The sequence below is a fragment of the Enoplosus armatus genome, chromosome 5 (assembly GCF_043641665.1).
Source record: "Enoplosus armatus isolate fEnoArm2 chromosome 5, fEnoArm2.hap1, whole genome shotgun sequence".
In the NCBI taxonomy this organism is placed as follows: domain Eukaryota; kingdom Metazoa; phylum Chordata; class Actinopteri; order Centrarchiformes; family Enoplosidae; genus Enoplosus; species Enoplosus armatus.
The window spans coordinates 15,058,563-15,083,707 of NC_092184.1; the positions used below are offsets into that span (position 1 = coordinate 15,058,563).

The 25,145-nt window shown below is 40.4% G+C and overlaps 4 protein-coding genes across 5 annotated transcripts; all 4 read left to right on the forward strand.

The window, feature by feature from the left end:
• Positions 1-2,206: 2,206 nt before the first annotated feature.
• Positions 2,207-4,695, forward strand: LOC139285470 (uncharacterized). Its single transcript, XM_070906037.1, has 8 exons — positions 2,207-2,483; positions 2,619-2,672; positions 2,782-2,817; positions 2,929-3,045; positions 3,160-3,184; positions 3,299-3,333; positions 3,516-3,628; positions 4,433-4,695. The coding sequence occupies exons 1-8, from the start codon at positions 2,207-2,209 to the stop codon at positions 4,562-4,564; spliced, it is 789 nt and encodes a 262-aa protein (XP_070762138.1). The 3' UTR covers positions 4,565-4,695.
• A 1,951-nt stretch (positions 4,696-6,646) lies between these two features.
• Positions 6,647-8,463, forward strand: LOC139285471 (retinitis pigmentosa 1-like 1 protein). Its single transcript, XM_070906038.1, has 2 exons — positions 6,647-8,113; positions 8,392-8,463. The coding sequence occupies exons 1-2, from the start codon at positions 6,647-6,649 to the stop codon at positions 8,461-8,463; spliced, it is 1,539 nt and encodes a 512-aa protein (XP_070762139.1).
• A 1,757-nt stretch (positions 8,464-10,220) lies between these two features.
• Positions 10,221-13,662, forward strand: LOC139285733 (neurogranin-like). 2 transcript variants are annotated; one of them, XM_070906371.1, is made up of 3 exons: positions 10,221-10,351; positions 11,893-12,097; positions 13,573-13,662. In XM_070906371.1, the coding sequence occupies exons 1-3, from the start codon at positions 10,337-10,339 to the stop codon at positions 13,626-13,628; spliced, it is 276 nt and encodes a 91-aa protein (XP_070762472.1). In that variant the 5' UTR covers positions 10,221-10,336; the 3' UTR covers positions 13,629-13,662. The 2 variants fall into 2 exon arrangements, with proteins under 2 accessions (XP_070762472.1, XP_070762474.1); XM_070906373.1 differs by having other exon boundaries at positions 10,337-10,351; positions 11,896-12,097.
• A 4,216-nt stretch (positions 13,663-17,878) lies between these two features.
• On the forward strand, positions 17,879-24,726 carry hepacama (hepatic and glial cell adhesion molecule a). The gene is made up of 7 exons (XM_070906462.1): positions 17,879-17,978; positions 20,431-20,778; positions 21,111-21,392; positions 22,982-23,072; positions 23,357-23,424; positions 23,577-23,647; positions 24,364-24,726. The coding sequence occupies exons 1-7, from the start codon at positions 17,879-17,881 to the stop codon at positions 24,724-24,726; spliced, it is 1,323 nt and encodes a 440-aa protein (XP_070762563.1).
• Positions 24,727-25,145: the final 419 nt, after the last annotated feature.

Below are 25,145 nucleotides of genomic sequence, written 5' to 3' on the forward strand. Positions count from 1 at the left end.
CTGGAGCACATGAGAAACCAGCAGGACACAGTCTACAGTCCACTCTGTCCTCTGAACTGATGAGACCTGGAAAACAAGGCTGCAGCATGCAGGGAGTAGTAAAGACAGTGCAATGACAACAATACTACCTGTCATACAGCATCAAGCACTGTTGAACAGAGCTTTTTCGCAGCAGACATTTTGACTTGTCCAACACATCATTAATTGCTGCGTTGCAATAATTGCTGGAGCAGAGTCCTCATTAATGTTATTAGTTCCACCTGTGCTTTTCCTGCCAAGACACGTTTGTTGTGAAGAAGGTCTATGAATCTGATTCATCGCTAAAAAGACTTTCAAGGGAAATATGCAATTTATTTGGCTTGACATGAAAAATAGTTTGGGAACCTGACTGTGTTGTATGATGATGGGTTTTTACCCACAGCTGTCTCTTACCTTGCAGTCACTGATACTGCCTTTCCCTGTGTAGAGGTTGAATGTTCCTGCTGGACATCTATGAGGTGCACACACGTTGCCAGGACAACTGTATAACAGAAATATATTAATTTATTACCTATATTACAGTATAAAAAAACGCATTTCAAATTCTTATATGTGATTCCTGAAAGGAGCAAAAACAATGTCTCTTATACTAAGGTCTCATCTATGTATTTTCATAGTGTGCATAGTAAAAGTATACAGGTCAATAATTTCAAAGATGGGTGATGACTTACAAATGACCAGAGGGACACTCTAAACAAAGCTGGTGGGAGAAGTATTTTCCTTCTGGACACTGATCAATGTCTGTCACGTCACCGAGGGGGATGTCTGCACTCCCTTCAGATGATTCTAATGTGAGGAAAGTCTGTCATTAGTCAATATGTTTGACCATCTAGACAAGGTGGCATTGTTTCTTCTTAAATTAGTTTAATTTGTTATACATACAGTAAATAATTGTCATTGCTCTTACCTGAGGCGAGTCCAGATTGTGTCAGCAGCAAAAAAATCCATGAAGCTGAAAAACAGAACAGATGCATTACTTTCCACGAGCACATTATCACTAAAGCTCTAATCAAGTCCACACTGTTTCTTTTTTGTGTGTGTATTTTTATTCAAGACTGTTTGGTCAGAGCCTACATGACTGATGGCTGTTTAAAGGCATGAAAGTGAGAGGCCCTCCATGGCTGAAAGTGAAACAAGAGCACGAAATGTGATTCCCTTGTGATTGCGCTAGCTGATAATGGTGTGCAATGATGTTCTGTAACTGTACCTTCCACTTCCATAATGCATGAGCTTGTGCTAAAGCTAACCTAGATATTGTCTCTGTTAGTGGATCACTTCAACTATTTATGTTACCTGTGTAATTCATTTAGGGGTTATATAGAGAATAAAATATGGGAAAGAAATGAAAAATCTGATGGATTTACTGGAACCAATTAAATTAATCCAGAGGCTAACCTTGAAAGCTTTATCACAAAAGACTGCTTTTGTCTTCAAAAGGGTGAGGATTTGAAAATAAATAATTCAGATTTAGTGGGAAATGAACCTCAAACACATCCTCTGTTCGAGCAGAGAGTAAGCTAATTTGTGAAAACCACTTTGTTGTGTGCTTCATCTTTTTTTCAAGCCAGGTGCAAAATGTATGTAAACATGCTTTGCACTAATAATGCATAAGTAAAATGTTGTTTATTTAATATGTTGGTATGTCATTTGTGTATCATCATGTTAGAGAATATTCTTTTATCCTACATTTTCAGCAGAACTTTACTTTGCAGGAAGTCAGGTGCAATAAATGGAAAGTTCTGAACTATTTTTACACAGCTCTGTTGTATACCACTTCCTGTTGCCTTACCCCAGGGTTGGAGCAAATGTGTGGGTATTTTGCATGCATTTTTCTGCAGGTGCAAGCATCACCAAACTACAAGAGCACAAGATATTTGATTGCATGTTTTGAGGCAGCACAAATCAGAAAAACAGGGGAACAGCAATGATGATCTCAGTCTACTTCACTTTGTTCTTTTTTGGGGTGACACAAGGTAAAGTATATATACAATACATATATTTGTCATTAGATTGGACTTTAGCAATTAAATGTGTCAAATACATGTGCATGTATTCAATATTAACTCATCTATTAAAAAAAAGTGCTCTGTGTTGAATGTAATATAATGTTTTTTCTGTAAAGTAAATCAAATTTCCGCTCTTTGCAGATTTCGTGAGCTGTGTTAATATGAAGATACCTATTGATTTCTTGACTGTAACGTTAGGGGAATCGCTTACATTAAACTGCACCTACAATTGCTCCATTGGATTTGTTCGTGGCTGTTGGAGTAAAGCATCAGACAACTCTGGCTGTTACGGGAAAGCCAACTTTTGCACCGTGTCTCTTCATCTATCAAATGTGTCCACGGAAGATATCAAGAAAAACTACACTTGCTACACACAACACACAGATGACACTCAACTTCCACAAAAAACAGAGCGTATTGTTTTACTGCAACTTCAAGGTGGATAAACATTATTACATGAAAGTCAATATAAGAGATACCTTGTCTTTGGCAATTCTTAAGTAAATAAATGTTACAAAGCCAGAAGCAGATTTAATTTCAATGTTTGTTTCTTTGTTTTCATTATTTTTTCAGCTTCAATAAGTGCCCCAAACTGGACAGTTACCCCAAAGACTGAAACTAAAAATGGTGAGGACCTTATATGTTCAAAAATGTATTAAAATGTCTGATATAAAATTGTAACTATTATTTTTATACATTAATTTTATCTATATATACTATGTTCTACATTTCTCAGCATCGCTTCCTGCTGAGCCAAAAGATTCAAGTGGAGGTGAGATGGCACTTTGAGGCAGTGCAGAATATGAAGTTTATTAATGTAAATAATGAAAAGTAACAGTTGCCTCTACAATCCAAGTTAATAATGTTGTTTCCATGTTAACAGGAGAATTTACTGGAATTAAGGTTTTAGCAACAGTTACTGTTGCTGTTGCCATAGTGCTTGCAGCATTGGCCCTTTACCTGTGTCTGAACCGGAGCAGACAGAGCTGGAATTGTAAAGGTGATTACAAAATGTTGACTATGAACATAAAAAAGTAACAATTTCTGAACACAAAAAGAAAATACACACATTTTCATCTCTATATCATTGTATTAATAATGTCACACATTCCAGGGGAGCCTGTTGTGTCCAGGTCAGGGTGAGTACAATTTAAGAATGACTATTTGGGTAAAAATGGGTTTAATTACCTTTAAAAATCTATGATTTTGCACAATTTGTTATCAGTTAATTTCTTTATCCATTACCATTTCAGCTCACCACTACCTCCTCACGCTGTCCTCTCACCAGGTAAATAGCTTAAAATATCTATCATCATTTGAAACTATCATCAGTTTCAAACATCATAAGAATTTTAGCAGGCCTGGCATTCATATCTGTCATGTTTCCCAGGGCCACTGTCAACACAGAGGGAAAGAGCGACTCTACAATACACACAATTACTGATATATTGAATTATTTCTTTGACCCAGATAATGAGAGTGACACTGAAGTTCCATATGCTGACATAATGATCACTGTCCGAGGCGTCAGTACACCAGAGCTCACTCAAGTCGGCTTCTTGACACCGGGAGATCAAAAAGAGGTGAGGGACGAGACTTCAGAGTCAACATGTTTGTCACTTTTATCTTACTGGATCCCAAATTCATAGGACAGCATATTCTCCTCTCTACTGTGAGCAAATCTTTGCAACCGGATATCAAGTGCATGAAGCTAAAGCTGATAAATGCCTATGTTATAGTGATCTCTTATAGTTTACTGCTGTACAGGCACAATGAATACCCAAATGAGCACTTACTTGGCGTGTTTTATAGACAGTAAGGAGCATCAGTCTACTATAGGGTTGCCTTTTTATCTTACTTGTTTATACAGTAATAATGAGTATGGAATTGTATAAACAAACACACATTCAGTTGACAGGTATTTATGTCAACTAGCATGGACTAAATATTAGAAACATCTCTCAGAATAATGCAATACAATTCCACAGCACCACAAACTAGAGCCTCTAAAATGACCAAAAACTTGAATCCATGCCTCTCTGAAACAGTTTAAAAGAAATGATTATAACCTTCATGAAGCTAGGATTTATTGCAGAGGTGGTGAATCCGATTGTATTAGTTTAGTTAGTTAGATGTGCTTGATGAATTGGCAACTGAATGGATATATTGTTATTATTGTAAGTTAGTTTACTTACTTATTGTCATTCTTTTCAACGTTGGTTTACACGTCTTCAGATTGCAAGGCTAATACGTAAACCTAATAACAAATGTTTTGTAGTAAAACAAGTAGTCACTTGGAACAAATGTGTTGCTGTCACTTTTAAATACACCACATGATACAAAATGCTTTCCCTTTAAGTATAACTTTTTCTCTGCTTGTCCTCCAGTGGTGGGGAGACGAACCAAGGTCTCACCTGCAGGCCTCACGTTCAGCTGACAGACTGCACGTCCCCCAGCCCAGAGAGATCAGCCGCAAGATGAGCACCAACTCTGAGTATGCGGTCATCACATATGCCTGACTGAGGTCGTTGCAGCCGGAAGATTATTGGGAGAAGAAAAATACACGTTTGTTTTTTGTTATACATGCTGATACACATTTTATGTAATGCTATTTTATATGTACTTATTATATTTTTTTGTTAGGTGTTGTTATGTTTGTAACGAGCCCGCATTTATATCCAATAAAGCCATTCTTTCTTGTGAGCTTTGTGACATTTGAGCCTTGTCAGTGTCCGTAGTTACAACCGTTGCCAGGAAACAGTTATTAACAAAACACAGATGCTACCAGTTGTTAGCTAACTAACTATAACATTCAAAACTAAAGGTGGATACGAATTGCAAGTAATTTCAGGTAACATATGTAGCTATAAGTAATAACTTAACGTTATCTTGCTGAATATGTAGTTAAGCAATTTAAGTGGTGTGTGACGACTAACGTTAGCTAGCTATTATATTTAACTACAAACGTTAACTTAGCGTTAGCTTAAGTTAGTGTTAGATAGCTTCTCTCCCTTTCTAGTTACGTTACACATCCATGGGAAAGTAAATTACTAAGAAAAGACTTCTCCTGGTCAGATAACCCTAGCTGTCACAGAAGTTACCGGCCCAGTGTGTCCTAAAAAAAATGTCAGTGCCTTTCTCCAACACTCACCTTCGGGTCCCGCGAGGATTTGGTACCATCCTGGAGGGGCTGGCCAGAGAAGTCCTACGAGACCAGCCTGAAGACATTCCTAAATACGCTGTACATTACTTCGACGCTCTTCTCAAGCAAAGAGAAGGTAAATGCAACTTTATATGTGGTCAAATTAGACAAATGGAATTTACTGTTGTCAAATAATTGTTTTGTTTTGGCTTATTTGCTTGTAGATAGTGGCATGGACCCGGCTGAGTGGGCTGCTAAACTGGAAGATAGATTCTACAACAACCATGCATTTAAGGCTACTGGGGTATTAAATCAGCCTACTGTATATAAGCCACGACTCTCACCATACCTATACATCTTTCCTCTGTTTATCAATGTGTCTCTGTTTATTTACCATTACACCTTTGTTGTTGTTTGTTTTTCCCAAAAAGGCTATTCCTGAAAATAAGCCTGCAACTGAGGTGGCCATTTCCAAGTGAGTCTCAACTTAATGTGCTATCAACAGCCACGTGGATCAACAGGAGAGGGAGAGGATGGGCGTGAGGGGAAAAATAACACATAGCAAAGAAGAAATGAGAATATATTAGATAGAAGATATTATATTTTTTACGTTTATTACTTAAAGGTTTACATCTGGAGTTGTTGTGTGAGGTACTCTGTAGACATGGTTGTTGTTTTTTGCCCTGATAAGGAAAAAAGTGCACAGTCTTAAGCTCATAACTGCAATTGTCATAGCCCTATCACTCAATGGCTGCATCTGCAGTGAGGTTTGGACATACATGCATTGTCCCGACCTCATGGAAGGTGTCGTTATTAAATGGTAGAAAAGAATCAGTATACTTTTGGTGAAATAATGTGTTATCAAGAATCTCTAAGGCAAAAGTACATTGTGGAATAGAGGCCTGGAATTAGCAGAGAACATCAGCTCAGCGTGCTTTCAGGTTTGAGGGTAAAAAGAAAGAGCAGGACTGAAAGACAAGAGCTACAGGAAGACAGTCGCAGGCTGCAGATGAGTGTAACAGACATTGTATTGTTTTGAATAAGCATCACTATTATCACGTACATTTTCTCCTTGTCATATTGAACATTTCTCATCTGAAGTCTTCCATTTTGATTGGTACTTTTTAGAGAAAAATCATATGAGTCCCAAACTGAAGATGAATCCAGTCATTCAGCAGAAGCCTCAAATCTTTCCACCACACAACCTTATGTCTCTGAAGAGGTTGATTTAACTGAAAGTACAGAAGAAGAAGAAGCAAAACATGATATTACAGAGAAACACATTATTTCAAACGAAAGGGGACTTTCAGAGGAATCAGTCAACAGGCTCCCAGCAGCAGATGTACAGCCAGATGAACTGAGTGGGGCAGAGGAGGAGAACGACCCAACAATAACTACATTTGATCAAGTTAACAGGGCAGCTAATGAAAAAGACAGAAGCTCTGTTCCAGACCAAGATATGTCTCAGTCTGAGGTGGAGCCCACTGACTTGTTATCTTTCAGAGGGGTTTCAAATGTAGATGTGTGTGCTCAGGAGTTAGGAACAGCAGAAGATGAGGAAGGTGATAAACAAGAGGCTGCATTTGTAGATGATGAGATTGTAGACTCAGAAGAAGAGGAAAAAACTGAAGCTGAAGAACCAGTGGAGGTCCGTCCGTACTCTGGGCTAGCGGATGTGGATGTGTGTGCTACAGAGCTCAGAGGAACAGAGAGGACAGTGGAAGGAGCCACTTCTGAAGATGATACACATGACATTGAAGAGAGAGAGAGCTCAAAAACCCAACCCAAGGAAACTGTTGTACAGTCATCATTGTCTCAACAAGAAGCTGAAGATCAGGCAGAAAAAACAAAGGAAGAGGAAGGAACAGAGGCTGGGGCTTCTTCTGTGGGAATGCATGAAAGTTTAGCTCATATAGAGGGTGGTTTAGACAGTAATGTGTTACCAAAGGAGGATTCCTTGGTTGAGATTAGCTTTGAAGATGTTCCAGAGGCTCAGCAGATTAAAGAGGAGAAACAGCCAGAGGAAGAGGATTCAGTAGAGGCCTTACAGACTAAGATATTAGAAATGCACCAGAAGGAAGAATCCAAAGGGGTTACTGCAGTGGCAACAGACCAACATATATCTGGTACACAAGACCACAATGAGCCTGAAATGGTGGGAGTTGGACAGGAAGTTAACTCTGAAGGCGAGGAAATGGAAAGTCAGCATGAGGCATTTGATATACTGAAGGAGAAGGTGGACACAAATTACTCTAATTTAAATGATAGTGACGATGATGATGAGAAGGAAGAGGGTGTTAAAAACATCAGATTATCACATCAACCCACCACCGAGGCAGACGAAGAGAACCCAGAGGATGAAACCGATCATAAACGTGAAGATAACGAGAAGAGAAGTGAAGGCGAACTTCACCAGAGAGAGTCAAACGACGAGCCTGACTTTAAAGAAGATGAGACAACAGACATGGTTGGAGGAGACAAAGAGGACATACATACAGAAGGTTACAGTGAGGTGGAGGACCACGAAATGAATGATATTGGGGCGGAAAATCATTCTTCAGAAGTAACCCAGTCAAATATATCAACTGCCGCAACGGAGGCAGAGGGTGAAACTTTAGAGGCAAGTGCACAACATCTTCCAGAGGAGAACGAGGAGAGTGAGAGAACACTTGTGGAGTCACAGCCCGAGGATACAGAGGTGGAAAACGAGGTCACATCAAAGGAGAGAACATCAGAAGCAGAGGAACTTGTAGAAGAAGGAGAGATTGATTCGGAAATGCAAGAGAAGAGTGATGCAATATGTGGAGGGGGCAGCATCAGCCCCATTCAAAGTGCAGATCGGCCAGCTGCTGACCACCAAGGAGAGGAAAGGCCACTTGGGTCTGAAAAGGACTTCACAGAACCTGAAGGAAGCAGAGGTGACAAGGTAAAGTTTGATGCTTCTTCTTAATACAGAGTATACTGAATATATCAGTAACTCACATTTTTATATGCCATAACAATATTTTATTGTTTGCAATGAGAAAACAGCCCTGATAGTTGACCATTTATGGGCATAACTTGTATGAATTATTTGAAAATAATAGAGGCTGTTGCAACCACATCTCCTCCACTTTCATCAGCAGGCTGAGGATGTATGTTCAGTTTCAGACAGAGGTGTCTTTCGCTGAGCTACAGTCTGCTCTGCTCCCATTCCTGTCCCAGGTAGCCTATATAAATAAACCCTTCAAGGACGAGTGTGAGTCCCCCCCAGACTCTCTGGCAGAAGGTGATTGAAAATATCTCCAAAATTGTTCATTTTGACGTATGGTGGTTACTCTGATAAACTTTTGAGTGTCATCATGAAGGTCATAATCAAAATCTTCTTAACTGAAATGTGCAGAGTTTGTAGTTTCAGTCTCATTTCACCATAATCTATGCCTTTTTTCATATGCGGCTGCGTTCAAGATGCTGTTTGAGGACTTTTCTCTGCCGCAAGCTCATAAAACTGTAATACTGTGGCTTTGTTAGTGCCAGATTCACTCTCCTCTTAGGAGCCACCACAGCCTCCACAGATTGAAACTTGATTCAGTAATGTGTCATCATAAAAGACAGACTGAACAATTTGTCTTGTGAATTAGGCCTTGAACATTTTACTGCTGTCACAGTTAGCCCCGTCTGATTTGTCTGGACCAACAGGGCTCCAAACACAGGGAGGGAGTGTAGGAAGGGGTACTAAGAATGTTACCATGGTAACCCCTCACCATCCGGCTCTCTCTTGGTGTCGTCATGGAATTAATAGGAGATGGTGATGCTGATAGTTGCTATGCACCATCTGTGTCAGTAATCTACCTTTAATAGCAGTTTCTAACTGACTGATTAAACAGTAAAACAGCACTTTCTGTACTTTTACGTACAGAAAGTGCTGTATACTCTTGCTTTGTGGCAGCTGAAACAAAGCTACCACAAAACTATACAATATATAGGCCATCTATTCTAACAGTGACCTAGCTGCAGTATCTCCAGATGCCTTCTGTCTTTATGTTTTGTGCCCACAATGATTCCTACATTCTAATCATTTTAGTAGAATAAATACCGTGTTAGATACACTAATGATTAGGTTAATGTGAGCAGACTAACTATATCATGATTGATTACAGTAAATGTAATTATACATTGGTTATCATTCCTGCAAACTAGCAAAGTAAATTGATTGATAAAGCAAGTCAGCTTTGAAATTTTAAAATTAGGCGTGAGGCTAACTTAACATATTGGTGAATGGTTGGTAAACCAGCAGGAGAGCGTTAATGTCAGAGATATAACTCAGATAAATGGAGGCTTTCTGTTTCTCTCCCTCTCCGTCTTGTCTCTGAGGCTGGCAGAGGAGTGTGGGCGGCCATACCAGCTGGGATCAGAGGGATGGAGAGGGCTGTTAGCTCACTCTGCCTCTAATAAATTTATAACACCTCCTAGTGTAAAACAGTCCAAGATGCTTACACTGTTTTATTTTCACACTATTAGTAGAATTTGAAAGTCAGCAATTATTGTTTTATGGCCATCTGGCTTTTACATAGTATTTCTATGTTAGTCATCTGTTTTTATTTGTGGAGTTTATTATTGTAACACTGCAACTTGTGAAGTTTAATGATGCTCAGTGCATGGTGTAGTCACTGACTTCCCAATTTATATCCGGACTGCATAGTTCATCATTTTCACTTGTGTCAAAACTTTCAAACTTCAAATCTCTGAAATAGTCTACACATTCAGCCTATTTCGGTTACTTTTCTTAAGTCTTTAGGCTGTGCTCGGTGCGTGTTGAGGTAAAGGTCTGTAACAGTAATGTGAACACAGTAGGTCAGCAGCCTTAATGAGACTGAAAAGATGGAACACATGCTGTCATGTTTGTAGGAGGTCTCTCTTTCCCTTCCTCCCTCCCTCCCTCCCTCCCTCTTTATCTCTTCCTCTCTTTCTGACTGTATGTCTCTCTCTCACTCTGTGCGTGAGCGGGTGTTACTGAACATACAGTGATTGCTAGTAAGAGCCAGTGAGGCATCTGTATTAAACCGGAGACTCATTTAAAGAGAGCTTTGCTTGGTCCATATAGAAATCGAGGCATACAAGTCATACTAGGTCAGCTCACCTAAAGACTGAAGTCATCTCTGAGTAAGACATGGACTGTCACAATGTAAGTAGAAGCTTCATATTAACTTTTTTAATAGGTTTTCTTTTCATTTTTAACCACTGATCAGTTTGGCAGGTCAATGCTGCACGTACAGTTAATGGGGTAATACGGTTTGTTAGTTACTAATGGTATTTAATAGTGTTTGGTTGCCTTCAAACTGCTTACTGCCATGTGTGTGTTGTTGTTTTTGTCGTTTTACTAGAGTGAAATATATTATGTTAAACATTTGAATAAAAATTCTATAAATGGTATATTTTTAAGAAAATTGACCACGTAAAGTCCTATTTTACACAGTATTAAAGCTATATTCATCATGAGTGGATAATATTACATGAGACTTGCATCAGAATATTTCAAATCAATTTGAGTCAGATCAAGTCTAAGGACCTTGAGGTAATAAAAACAATAAGAAAAGGTGTGTAGCCAGCAAAATCCAGTGCATCAGTCCTGCATCTCTGCTGCTGCAAAAGAGCTGGATTCTGGCTGCTCAGTGAGCAGTCAGACAGAGAGGCTAATGAATGCTGGCTGAACAGGTGGGTGGTCACACTCCTACACTGGAGGGGTTTCACTGGAGACATGATGCACTGCTTCACCAAGGTAGTGGGATGACAGTGGGCTCATTCTGTGGGCTGCCTTTGTGTGAAATGTCAGTCTGTTTCCATAAGCAAAGCACGGGGTGTAGCCGATATGTGTTCGCAACAGAATTTGAATTGGTGTTTACATAACTCGTCGACAGCCTTGGCACTCTTCCACTGACACTTCATGACAAGCCAGAATTTCTCTTCCACCCACCCCATGTTTCCTTTGGGACACTGGATGCTGTACTTTCAGTCACTGAATGAGCTGCTGGCGTTGACTACAGCAGCATTTTCGCTGGGTCACCCTTTTCGGCCCCAGGTTGCAGAGCAAGAAGTTATTTTTTTTCCTTGAAATACATTTTTAGCCTAACAATTGTTTTAACCATACCATAGTTTACATGAAATAAGAATAATTAGTTACAAATCGATTATCAAACATGAAGCAGTCTTTTTACACCAACCTTGTTTCTTACCAGAAAAAGCAGATTGTTTTATTTTGTGTAATGAACAAGGATCAATAATCTTATACTTATTGACCGCAGCTCAGTTTGGGAATCCACGTGTGGGAAATGTGCAGTTTTATGGCTTTTCCTTGGTAAAAAAACACAGCAGACTGATAATTCATTACAAAATAGTCTGATTCAGACATGTTTTTTCCAGCAGTGTGTTATACAGTATATGACAAGAGGAGAAGGGGAGAGAAAAAAGGAGGCAATGTGGGTTATTGACCTCCTGAGAGCCTCATTGAAGTCATGTAATGAGGGTGAGCCACTCGGCAACAAGCACACATTCCTTGCTGTCTAAAAGATGGTGTTGTAGCGTAGGCCTATATAGTTAACAAAATATGGTGGGGCAATCTGTTGAGGATTAGATTCTCTCGCCAATGTTCCAGGAAAAAAACAGCATCGTATGATCATGTAATATGCTACCCTTCTGCAATAAACTACTACTTTTTGATCCTCTCAGCAGGAGGACTGCAGCCGGCCCCAGGAGGAGGAGGACATCATGGACATCCCCCTGGATGACCCCGAGGCCAACAGGGCTGCTGCCAAGATCCAGGCTGGCTTCCGTGGCCACATGACCCGTAAGAAGATGAAGCCGGAGGACAAAGCAGAAGGGGAGGAGGTGAGCAGCACTGGGGATGTGCTCAACGGCAGCCAGGGGGACACAGGTCAGTTGTGTAGGACCATGGGGTAAGCCTAGGTCACATAATGCTGTCAAAGAGGGCATTATGGCGAGTGACTGTAAGGATTGTAACAGAGGCTCCCATCTGGAGCTGTAAGTACAGTAGGTAACCAAAGGTAAGTGATGGAGTTACAGTGGAAGTTTCTTATTTGAGTTTAAACAGTCTTGTGAGACTTGGAGGTAAAGCAAAAGAAAAAGATTCTATATACTGTGAGCAAGCACATGTCAAGCATGCAATTAAATACGTTAGCATAGTTTGATGTTTTTAAGGATGTTCTGCTTGTTGTAGGTTGAGCATTAGTCTTCTTTGGTTCTACAGGTGTCCCATTTTAAGATGTGAGAGGGAACATTTTGTGACCTTTTCTCAGAGCCGAAACACAATGTAGGAACATGAACTGATTTACCATTTTACATGCTAGGAAAAGAAACCATTAAAAGCTATACATAATTAAATACACCTATTAGAGCCCCTTATGGGTTATCCCAAGTGTGATTAATGCAGTACATAACTGACTCATTTAATTACCCCATAGCGTCTCCTGCAACACATGATTGAATCTTCCAATTATATCTTGGGGTTATAAATGAATCTGCTTGTAGATGTGCTGTTACATCGCTAGAGAGGAAAGATGTTTGCCAGAGTTCAGTTTAGCTGGAAAATGTCAAGTTACATTCTCAAAATGGTAAACATGTTTTCCTATTTTTTTCATACAACTGTGGACGAGGAAATGGTTTTGAAACTCAGTTATTAGTCCAAAAGTGTTTTTGCTGCATAAAGAAAAGTCATCATGGTATAAAATGGTATGAAATGTAACTTTACATCATATTTAAATTTACATCAGACATTCACTTAAATCAGAACATGTTAACCAGATCTTCTTTTGAGAAATAAGACAAGGTTTTAAATTCACAGCCCTTAAAATTTCACCTTTCCCTATAAGAAAAGCAGGGGGGGATGCGGCTGACACAAGGGATTCTCGTCAATGATTCTTCTTAACCCAGTTGCTGGCTGCGTTGCATCCTCATGCAGGAGATGTATTTATAGCTCCAGGTGCATTAGGTACAGTATATGCTTCAGAGGGCCAAGCAGAATTAATGGACCTGTCAGACTGGAACAGAGCATTACAAGCACCTCCCGTTGGGGGACACCCCCGTTTTCACAAAAGAATTGGGTTTTTGAGGTCATCAGGCAAGTACTCAGCATTGCAAAATACATTCAAACTTAGTAAACAGACATTTGCATCATGGAAAGTTTCACCTCCTTTGAAAAAGAATTATCCTTAAGTAGTCAATACCAAGTTTTCTTCAAGTGTGTTTTTATAATAGATCCACCCACAAGTAACCTCGCAGTTTGTGGCTATGTATTGGAGCCTTTAACCTTGGCGACAAGAGTGTATAAAGAAAAACGTTCTTTTCAGCCTCTGCAGTGCTTAACTACGCCTTGCCTATTTCTGTTTTTAGAGACAGGAGGATCGGGGGCAGTAGAGGGAGACGACACATCTGTGCCAGAGCAGTGACGCCCCTGTCCTGACCTGGATGAAGAGAAAGAGGGGAAGAAAGGTAGCGAGAGATGGCTGGCGTAAGCTGGCTGGGCTGGCTTTCAGGCACACCTTTTTACCCCAGGAGTCATTTTCTTTTTCAACAAAAATTAGCAGTAGAAAATGAACCGACAGTTTTGAGGGTGTGTTGTGTGAATTTTGTGAACTTTAACACTCCGTCTCTGCTTCTCCAGCAGTACGAATGTCTTTGACCCAGAATTTGCAACTCACTGCATGTACTTGTGAAACTTCTGGTAGTGTGCTAGTTTTTAGATGATGATCTGTGAATGTGAAAATGAATGTCCTCTAAATGCTAAACAGGGCTTATTTTGGATGGATCAGTTCATACCATCTGTGTATAAACCTTGTATGCATCAGCATTTGACTTTGCGTAATTAGTGGCTTCAATTATTTGTTATTTTGCATTGTTTTTTCTGACGTGCTTGTATCTTGACTATTATTTACCTTTTTGACTTGCTTACAAAAATGATTAAAACATCAAATATATCAAAAGAGAAGTAGCTATGTATGTTCTATTTATTCTAAGTTACTTCATTCAGATTGCAATTGCCTTGGTTTTCTTTTTGATCACATGATAAGTAAGTTCTCTTCTCACCTTTTCAGGCATTTTCTATAAATCTGATCTTCCAGAACAGTAAGCATGCAGTAATTACACTTTTTGTTTTCCAGATGCATTTGGTACAGCTTTACCTTATGAGACATTCGTTCAATATGCTCTGTTGTTGTGTTAGTGGGTTTGACTTGTTTGACTTGTTAAATCAGGTGTGTGAAATCCCATTGTCAGAGTTTGCAGAGCCTTCATGCTTTAAAACGAACTGAATAGTACATTGCTGAACTTTGCTGTAGAGTCATGACATTACGCTAATAAATCCACCTTAAATATACGGTGAAATGTCTGTTTTAAACTTCATTAATTCAAGTTAAGTATGTTTGTTTCAAACAGAACCTTTTATGGCAGCTGTCACCTCCCATTTCTATTCTTCACTTGAATGGTAAAGTTGAGGGGTTTTTTTACAGCAGCCAAAGCTGCTCATTTTTCTTTTGTCACTGCAACATAAGCAGGGCTGCTAATTGGAGAGAGCACTTTCCATGAAGCTGAAACAATGTTTTGTCTCCTGTGTGGCGCTCTTGTATAAGGAAGCTCATGAATAATTCATCACATTAAACTGCATTTCTCATATTTACAACTACCAGTTACACTCCACAAATTAATTTAGTTTTTACCAAAATTAATAAAGGCTATTAGATAGGGCCATTTAAATAATTACATTGTACTCAGTTACAGAGCGTGGATGCATTAAGCTATAAAATGTTTTCATCCTATCAAGAGGTGCATTGTCATAAACACCTACCCCACTGAATAATGTGTGTACCTGTTGGGTATTTTGCAATACATGGCCCACCTTTATTGCAATAAGACTGTTCACGAAGGAATAACCTAATTTTTGCTTCATTTGCCCAGGCAGTCTTGTTCACTTTATGAGAAACAGGCTAGAGCATCTTCAGTCTCCCAGTGCTCCCACTCAGCCCACCTACACACATCTGAGCCATACAGCACTCTGCACAAACTCAAACTGCACATGCATTCTCACACAGGAAAAACACAACCCATACTTTAGTACACAGATCCCACACAAGTCACTCATTCTCACTGTCGTGCACACACACACACTCACACACACGGGTTGCTGGCTGTGTCACCAGCTGCAGAGATAGGACAGCCATCATGAGTCTTGCTCTCTGTGGTTTTGCAAAGCCAGAGAGCAAAGCACTTCCTTCTCAGGCTGACATTCCTCCTCCGCCACGCTCTCATAAATATCCTCTATGGGTTTTATATGGACCTATTCTCTCTTTTCTCCTACTCAGTCCCAGAGGTGCCATGGCCACGTTCTCCTGTCTCTTTAATGACTGTGGGTGAACAATCAATAATCTGCACACCTCCAAACATAGAAAAACACCCACTTGGTGCTGTAGATTGAATTCTGAGAGTAGGGGAAAAGACAGGTTTTCAAAAAAGAAAAAAAAAAGTGAAAAGTGTTTTGGTTAGGGTCTTAATAGATCCTCATGTGAGTCATGTAAAGCACATAAATACAAACTTTCCAAACTGAAGCAGAGATTAATAGCCCTGTCCCTTCCTTTTACAACTTGTTAAGCTGGATGTGGACTATCTTAGGAGTAGATCATATGAAAGATCTGCTTGGTTGGTTTGTTCTCTTTCTCGGATAGCTTGTCAGTGAGAAAAGAAAAATCTTTGTGGTCTCCTGGGTGATAATTAGAGATGAAAAAGCCAGGACAAACAGCAGGGGGCGCAATTATCTGCTTACCAGTGGTTATACCACTGGCCTCGCCATCTTAGAAGATGCAGTATCTTTAATACTAAGTAGGTTACACAACTTAGCAGTAATGAAGGGATGTAAATGAGTGGCCTTTATTGCCACAGCTGCATATACAACTAATGGATCAAAGATGTGAAAAATAAAGATGTGATCGTAAAGACACACTTTGTCACATCTGTATGCCTGAGTCACGCAGGATGACATCAGTTTTGTTGTGGGCTAAACGTGACAATGGTTTCTGTCACTGCACATGCACCCAAACTGACTGAGACACACACAGTGCTGTGTCTGTGCTCCCTCTCTCTTCCTCTATTGACTGGAAAGAGTCTCCCTTGATTTAGAGTGTTTTAGAAGATGAGAGGAAGAGGGAGGTGCTGCTTTTAGCGAGGCCAGAGGTGGAGGGGAGAGGTTCGGCTTTGATGGCCGACTACACGGGAGTCTGAGGCCTGGGAGAGTGGTGGTGAACAGCAGCTGGGCCCACATTCCTGGTGCTTTCTATAAACCATGCCTTCCTCCTCTGCATAAAACCTCCCTTTGTTGTCAAACAAAATGCTCTAAAAAGCTCTAAACAAAAGACTGCTTACCAGAAAGTGGGAGAGATTACTTATAATGCAACTGACTCATCAATGCATACAAGCTAATGCCTTAATCTCCAAAACACAGTCAAATGACTGATGTAACATATGGGCAATTTTACACAAGGCCTCATGTCTGATTTAATAAAAAGTGACAGGCCAGCTTACAAGACGCTCATTGGTAGACAGGAGAAAGGTCCAAAGCACTAAAATCCTTGTTCTCAGATGTTGTTTTTTTTTGTTGTCAGGCTTCCTGTCTTTTTCCTGAAGAGTACCTGGTGTTTCCCTTTTGTTTTACTTACACCTTTTGACAGATTTGTTTTTTCACATGCATATTGGATATTTAAATGACAGGAGAAAAAGAAAATGAGCAAACAACTTTAACATCAATACATGGCCAACACAGTTGTTGGCAGCTTCTCTTAAAGCATTGCCTCCTCCAACGGTCCATCAGTTCACTGCCTTCATGTAGCTTCTGCACCACCTAGAGTACAAAGCAGGTACAAACACTTTCTTTTTATTTTGTTTTCTTTATTTGTTGCTCATCAGTATGACGCTCTCAGTCAGGTACAGTACCAGGGATCATGTACCTGAACGGTACCGTGGAAAAATGCTCCAAGGCTTTGTGTGTTTTGTGAATGGGTCAGCAGCAGGGTTGGTTGCCAAGTGACAAATTGTGAGTTTATTGTGAGGCTCCAGTCCAGAGAGGAGTTTGCACAATGTGACAAAAGTGGGCCAGTGAGGGGGGAAGTGAGTTGTTTTTCAAACTCGGACATTTCAGAGCTTTAAGTGGGCTCCTCTTAGAGCGGCTGTTTTGGCTGAAGTACAGTAGTTCTTCCCAGCAGGAATTCTTGTAAAGTAGCTCAACTTGATATTGATATCAAATCTTTAATGGTTTACTTAGAGTGTAAAAAAAAAAGACAGCTCTTATTTTCTTTTTACAGGAATCTTTGACAAATAACAGACACTTTAAGATAAATAACCCGCCTAAAAAAGCAAACACTATTTTCTTTGAGCTCCTTTCTGAAAGGGCAATGTGGAGTGGAAGAGAGAAGCTCATCTACACTATGTCTCTGTCTCTCTCTCTCACACACACACACACACACACACACACACACAGTTGGCTGTTGTTGGTTGTGACTGGGGTGCTGTGAGGAGAGTGGGGCTCAGTGTGACCAGGCAGAGGCCAGTGTTGCAGGCAGGCAGTGGAGAGACAGAGTGTTGAGCCACAGAGACGTGCCCAGGGTGGTTAAACCATGCTCACTAAGTGGGAGAAAGACTCTGCCCAGGACACAAGATGAAGGTGGAGAGGAAGACCTCCTCTACAGGCGACAGTTTTACAGACATTCCTCCACTACTGACGCTCTTCGGCCTCCTCCTCCTCCTTCTCTTCACAGGTAAGTCCAAACATTTGTTAGTGCCATCCAGAGATTAGAGGATGAAGAATCACCCTGAGATTGTGGTGTCTTTCAGATGACGACAAAACAACTGGATTTATCTTTAATTGTGAAATTCCGACTGATTATTAACAAGCAAAGAGAAACCTGACTGGGGCCATTATCATTTCAATTAACATCCTTTTACAGTGTTTTACAGTCTTTGGGTTATTTTATTTATGTTAATTCTTTGTCAGATCAAAACTCAAATTCTTACTCTTTTTGAAGTGAAGTTAATCCAGGTTAAGTTAGTCGCAGATGTTTTTTCTTGTCCTTGTGTTCCTCGGGCTAGCGGCACAATGGATTCGTTCATGGGTGGTGGGGTCTGTACTGGGCCCCCATCACCAGCTCAAAGGAGCCTGGAATGGCCATTGTAGGTGTGTAAGAAGGGGATGTGTAGGTTAAGTGTGACGATATCAGGTTTTTTAGAGAGCCGGTGAATAGGGCAGGGCCTGCTTTTATTTTTTGAGTGTGGGAAGCTTTAGATGACTTCATTTGAGGGGTAAAGTGATGTCAAAAGTTTAGTAAGAGGTGAATTTGGTTAAAAAACATGTGATTTAATTTCATGACCGTACCATGGGCCCAGTTTACCCAATCAGGCCAGTTTTGGTAGAATCACTGGATCCTGTGTCAATCTCCAACTTCACCAGTGACAAAGAGTTTCTCTCTCCCTCTCTCTCTCTTTCTCTCCCTCTCTAACCCTCTCTCACTCTTTTTCGAGGGAAGAAACTAGTTCCAACAATCATGCCCTTTGTTTTATTGCCTTGGCAACCTCTGTCAGGCGGACCAAATGGTTACCACGGTAATGAGGCGATGCCCTGCTAACTGCCTCACTGCAAAGAATGGTGAACAGTGCAGACTCTCTCTCTCCTCCCTCTCTTCTAGGTTGATCTTTCCATCACTGAGGCCTAACAGTAGGATGCCCCTCACAGGCATGAAGCCAATGTTTAGACCTCCATGTGTCCAGCTACAGCTGAGTTATAGGAACCTCCGCTGCGAACATAATAGCTTTGCTGTGTTTGGTTTCCAAGACAGGGGTCTTCTATAAAGGATGAAATGTGGTTCACACTGTAATACCTTATCCCTATATCCCTGTGGGAGGTGGAGGATAATTTGGGAACACAAATCAAAATTAGTGTGTTACTTGTTCACTCTAGGGGTCATGAGGAATTCCTGGGGGACGTTTCTGAGAAACAGATTAGTGATCAAGACGTGATTAGACATCATGGGCCAGAGTAAGAGCAACATATTTGCATGTGTAGCTTACAGTAAACGGACTAATGGCTGTTTTAAGGCAAAAATGCATTGAATTTCTATTCATCAAGTCTGCAACCAAGAAAAAATATCTTGAACAAAGAATTTTATTGTGTTTTATTGCTTACATTCAAAATGAGTGCATTTCTTTGAGTTGGATCCATGAAAACACAATATATACCTATGAAATCAATTGTTTCATTCAAATTGTTTGTGAAAAGTCATTTTCACTCAATCTAAACTATTCAAAGTCAGTGGGATAGAATAATATAGAATATATAACTGTGTCTCATATTGTAGCACAAAGTTCTTCAGCAGTGGTGGGAAAAGTACTGGAAAAGCAGTGTTGGCATTATGGGAAAATATTAAAAATTTTCTGTTTCAACTCCCAACAAAGTGTGGGCAATGGCAGCCTCTGCACAATTAGGTTGAATACAAGTATTCATTTTGAATTAGATTTCAAAATTAGATACTTTGATTACGCAGAGTCTTGCTTACACATTTGCTGTTTAAAGCCCTGTTGCATCTTTGCATTGTGTTGTTAACGTAGTGATCATAACCTGTGGAATAAAAATCACCAATTAGAAATTAAATGAAATGTACTAGAATATAACATTATGGATGCATCAACATGTAAGATGCATTTTAACGTTTTATAGTTAAAACCAATGATGCAAATGAACAAGCGGCTACGGGAATCAAATAAATGGAGAAACAAGAAGTATATATTCATACACAGTCTGACAGTGATGGAAACTAGTAAGTCTCACAAATAGGAATATTCAAGTAATATGAAAGTACCTTAATACTGTACTCACACTGTGCCTGTGTAGATGTACTTGTATTAAATGTACTGCACTGTTATTGTATAGGGTCATTGTATCCATGCCCCTTTGCGGCTCTGATTTTTATGCCTGCTCTTGTAGTAATAGTAGTAATTAGTGTTGCAGTAATTAGTGTGTTTTTGCATGAGCCCTCTATTATTTCAATGTGTGTGAATAGTTGATTCCTCTGATCTCTGCTCACTGGCAGAGCATCAAAGGCTGCGAAGAGACTGTTCTTTGTTTATTCTGTGTCCCCAAACAACCCCGTGCTATCCTTAGTATTCACCTGTTCCTCCGTCCAAGACCTCACCACAGTCTCTTTGCGTTTTTTCCAGGTGAGGTGTCAGGGGTGAATGTGACCAGCCAAACCCAGGTGGTGAGGGGCACGGTGGGCAGAGAGGCCCTCTTGTCAGTCAGCTACTCCAGCAGCAGCTCCGACAAGCCTGTGATCAAGTGGCAGCTAAAGAGGGACAAAGAGAAACCCATCACTGTCGTGCAGTCCATAGGAACAGACATAATAGGGAACCTGAGGCCAGAGTACCGCAACCGCATCCTGGTGTTTGAGAATGGGTCACTGCTGCTTCACAACCTGCAGCTGTCAGACGAAGGGGCGTACGAAGTGGAGATCTCCATCACGGACGACACCTTCACTGGAGAGCGCTACATCAAGCTCACTGTGGATGGTGTGTGGAATTACTTTCCTTTTAAAGAGCCGCGCTCTCTCATATTTCAAAGCATCTGAGCAATCAGAGCAAGACACTGAAGAGGAGTTATGAGCTAAAAGAAAATCAATATTGGTTGAAAATACATTATCTCGCCCTAGACAGTGTAATTGTAATACTGGAGTTTAGTTTTGTCAGAACATGATACAGAGTGATTCACAGTGTTGGTGGTGTTCTTTTTAACACACTGAACGATAACAACTTCCAGAGCTATGGGATTCAACTCATCAGTTGTTCTTATGTAACTAGAGGTCAACCGCCCTCTCATGTCTTTGTCCTGTCCTCCTCCTCAGTGCCTGTGTCCAAACCTTACGTCCAGATGATGGCCTCGTCTGTCCTCGAGTACAGCGAGCACTTTAACCTCCACTGTTCCCACGATAACGGCACAAAGCCCGTCTACGGATGGCTGAAGGGAGGCAAGGTGCTGACCAATGACTCACGTCTGCTGCTTTCACATGACCAAAAGGTGCTGACCATCTTGCGCGTGCTGATGTCAGATGATGACATTTACGCCTGCACACTGGAGAATCCCATCAGCAGCATGAAGAGCATACCTGTCAAGCTCACTGTCTACAGTAGGTGGCATGTTACACCGGTAGGATCTCAAGTTATACAAGTTTACACTAAGGATGAAGAGGTGATGGTATAGTAACAGATGGGTTTCTAGCAGAGATGGAAGAAGTTTTCAGATCCTTTACTTAAGTAAAAGTAACAATACCACAGTGTAAAAATACTTCACTACAAGTAAATGTTCTGCTTTCAAGATTTTACCTAAGTAAATGTACAGAGGTATTATCAGCAAAATGTTCTTTAGGTGTCAAATGTGAAAGTACTCTTATGCAGAATGACTCTGTTCAGTGTTGTTCTACAGTATATTATAATATTAGATCATTATTACCTGTGCAATAATGTGTAAGCAGAATTTTAATGTTGTAGCTGCTTGGTGGATTTAATGTAAACTATTTTACATACGGTTGGGAAGTTGAATCTATAAAAATGCATCATATTTAATGAGATGATAATATGTTTTGTCTCAATCTGCGAACTAACTTGTAAGTATAGTGGTCACATAAATACAGTGGAGTGAAAAGTACAATATTACAATAAGTATAAAGTAGCATAAAATAGAAATTGTGAAAGTACCTCAAAATTGTACTTAATTACTTGAGTAAATGTACATTCCAGTGCTGGTTTCTAGGTCTAATAAATTTGAAGAATCTAATTATGAAAACTGTACATGTTTTAGCTCATTGTTCAACAACCATCCATTTTCAGTAGCTAGCAGGAGCAATTATCATCTCATGCTGACCCCATACACAAGCATGCCTGCCGCTCTAACAATGTTGTTTACAACAAGTGCAAATCCAGGCTGAGTGCAGCAGAGTTGGCCCACAGCGGCTGTTACTGGGCGCCAGTATAGAGCCACATGTCAGGCTGAGAGAGAGAGAGAGAGAGGGAGAGAGAGAGAGAGAGAGAGGGAGAGAGAGAGAGAGAGAGAGAGAGAGAGAGGGAGAGAGAGAGAGGGAGAGGCAGTCTAATCCAATGAATGGACAGTTATTTATGAGGAGGGGGCCGAAAAAGAAGTCAGTTGGGGAGGACGCTTTGCCTCAGTGGACCTCAGTAATCCCGACTTCATTATTGCTGTACTGTGATGTGCTGCATGAAGAGACAGCTACAGGCCCTCAAACTGCTCTCTATTCCCTCTTGCATGCGTAGCAGCATGGCACAAAGTCTCAAAGTGACTACCCTAATGTGTTACTTCACTGCACCTCATTCATGCCAGCATACTCAAAAGACTTGGCAAGCAATGTGAAAAAGACAATAAAAATCTAATTTTCTGCATGCTCCATATCCTGGCCATGTTTCCTTATGAGCTTACAGTCTGAAAGAAGAAAGGATGTTCCAAATTAACAAATGTTCCCTTGAAGACACAACTAATCCTGAAAACTTTACTTTTCCACCGTCAAAGAGAAAAATAGGAATAGATTGATGGAGGTTTTGCATGCAATATATCTGTAAAGCAGGTCAAGCTTTGAAGTTACATGTGAAGCAAAGGTACAAGTCAGTGGTTCAGAGTGAGGGAAATTGCATTGCCCTGCTTTTATAGACACAAACTTTTCTTTCTTTCTTTCTTTGTGTTCTTGTCTGTATCACTCTGGTTTAGGACGGAGCTCGCTATACATCATCCTGTCCACCGGTGGCATATTCCTCCTAATCACCCTGGTGACAGTGTGCGCCTGTTGGAAACCATCCAAGTGAGAGCTACTCTTTCTTCTCGCTCCTCTTCTCTCTCTTCTCTCTCTCTCTCTCTCCCTCTCTCTTTCTTCCTCTCTCTCCCCCTCTCTCTCTCCCCTTCTCTCTCACTGGCTTTGATATTGCACTTGAGGATGTGACCAGAATCTAAAGTAGCTCGACGGAGTCACCATACTCTGAACATTTGGTGAAAAAGCAATAAACACAGTGACCTGTAGCTTGTATGAGCTCCCATTTAGCAGCAAGGTTTGGAAGTGTTTTAAGCTGTTTATTTTTCCTGCTGTAGAAAGAAGCATCGACCTGTCCCCCAAAGAGCTCCCATATATGTGGAGCAGAGTGAAAATGGCCATGATGGTGAGCAACGGTTACATTAGATCATCTTAAAATGTGTTCAACACCTTTATATTTTGTATTATTTCGTAATTAATCTTTAAAACATATCACATTACTAACAATACTAAAAGAAATATTATATGAATAGATATTATATACTATATCTTTTGCAGTTGATGTTGTTCCCAAACCAACTACACTTGGTCGAAGGAGTCCCATGCCTCTTTATGTTCTCAATGAAGATGTAAGTCACTCATTTATTTCCAACATTTCCATTTAGCATCTATGTGAGCCATTGACAGCTTTACAATGACACAAGACTAACAGTCTATACGTCCATGCTAGCACCTATGCTAACATGCTGATGTTTAGTAGGTATAATTTACATCATGTTCACCATGTTAGTTTAGCATGTTACCAGCTAACATTCGCTAAACACACACACTGAACACAAAGTACAACTGTGACAGATGAGAATGTCATTAGTTTTGGAAGTAATTAGGCATGAACAAAAGTTTTGCAAACATTTACATTTTGACCAGATGATGGTGCTAAATGAAAAGTTAAACAATCATTGAAGTTGTTGCAATTCATCCTGAGAGGGAACACGAATGTCTGTACCAAATTTCATGGCAATCCACCCAATGGTTGTTTAGATATTTCACTATAAACGACAAATGTCAACCTGCTGGTAGTGCTACAGGTAAACGATAGGATTCATCCTCTGGGCACCATGAATGTCTGTACAAAATGTCATGGTTGTTGTTGTTGATATTTCAGTCTGGACCATAGTGGTGGACGGACCAACATTGCCATCCATAGAGCCATGCTGCTATCATGGATAAAAACATGCCCCAGTTGATGTTTTGGTACAAATTATAGCTTCATTAAAATGAGGATCTCAGATAAAACACCACAGCTGATAGTGATTGTAACACATGCATCTCCATCTTGGTTCAGGAGACTCTGGAGCGTTTGGAAGAATGCTCTGGCAATGCTGTCAGCCAATCAGAAATGAGCATTCCTGCTACCTACGCTCCAGTCCTTCCGCCCGCCTCCAACAGAACTGAGCGGCCCATCTGGTCTGCCCCACGCAGATACCCCCGCAGCCCCTCACCACTGGCACAGCCTCTCCCACAACCCCTTCCAGGTCCTCCCCTACGCCCTGTTCGCTCTCCTGCTCACTCCCCCGGTTCATCTCCACGCAGTTTCAGCCCGATAAGAAAAGTCCGTCCTCCAGTGGGCATCCCAACCAGCCACCTGCCTGTAGAGGCAGAGTGTCTAGACCCTTGTGATCAGACTCACTGTCCATCACAGCAGTGACAACGGCCTGGATGTATGTTTTCATTCTGTGATATGTAAAGTACATGTATAGTTTGTTGCATCCTGCTACGAGGATCATGGATTTGATGCACTAGGATAAGAGATGAGTTCACTTTCAGCTAACTCTTTGTCTTTATATTCCACTATTTATCACCTATTTCCCTGTGGTTATGCAAAATATTTCTCTATACTCTAAAAAGTATATATTCTGTCCACCAGCATGTACTATATCACGTATATGATGCTGAGACAGTAAAGAATTTCCAGCTCTGGTATATATTTTGCTTCTTGAGGAATTATGAATATTACTGGGAACTTTTGATAAGTACCTGTACATATGTAAGTTAATAGTTTTGGGTCGGGTGTTTTGTTTTGTTTTGTTTTTTTTATTTTATTTTTTTCTTTTAATCAATTAAACC

Coding starts and splice junctions, on each gene's coding strand:
- LOC139285470 (XM_070906037.1), top strand. CDS start 2,207: ATGAAGATACCTATTGATTTCTTGACTGTAACGTTAGGGGAATCGCTT. Junction 2,484..2,618: donor TGTTTTACTGCAACTTCAAG/GTGGATAAACAT, acceptor TTATTTTTTCAG/CTTCAATAAGTGCCCCAAAC. Junction 3,046..3,159: donor ACAGAGCTGGAATTGTAAAG/GTGATTACAAAA, acceptor CACACATTCCAG/GGGAGCCTGTTGTGTCCAGG.
- LOC139285471 (XM_070906038.1), top strand. CDS start 6,647: ATGTCTCAGTCTGAGGTGGAGCCCACTGACTTGTTATCTTTCAGAGGG. Junction 8,114..8,391: donor AAGGAAGCAGAGGTGACAAG/GTAAAGTTTGAT, acceptor TTCCTGTCCCAG/GTAGCCTATATAAATAAACC.
- LOC139285733 (XM_070906371.1), top strand. Junction 12,098..13,572: donor CGGCAGCCAGGGGGACACAG/GTCAGTTGTGTA, acceptor TTCTGTTTTTAG/AGACAGGAGGATCGGGGGCA.
- hepacama (XM_070906462.1), top strand. CDS start 17,879: ATGAAGGTGGAGAGGAAGACCTCCTCTACAGGCGACAGTTTTACAGAC. Junction 17,979..20,430: donor CCTCCTCCTTCTCTTCACAG/GTAAGTCCAAAC, acceptor CGTTTTTTCCAG/GTGAGGTGTCAGGGGTGAAT. Junction 23,425..23,576: donor GAGTGAAAATGGCCATGATG/GTGAGCAACGGT, acceptor TATCTTTTGCAG/TTGATGTTGTTCCCAAACCA.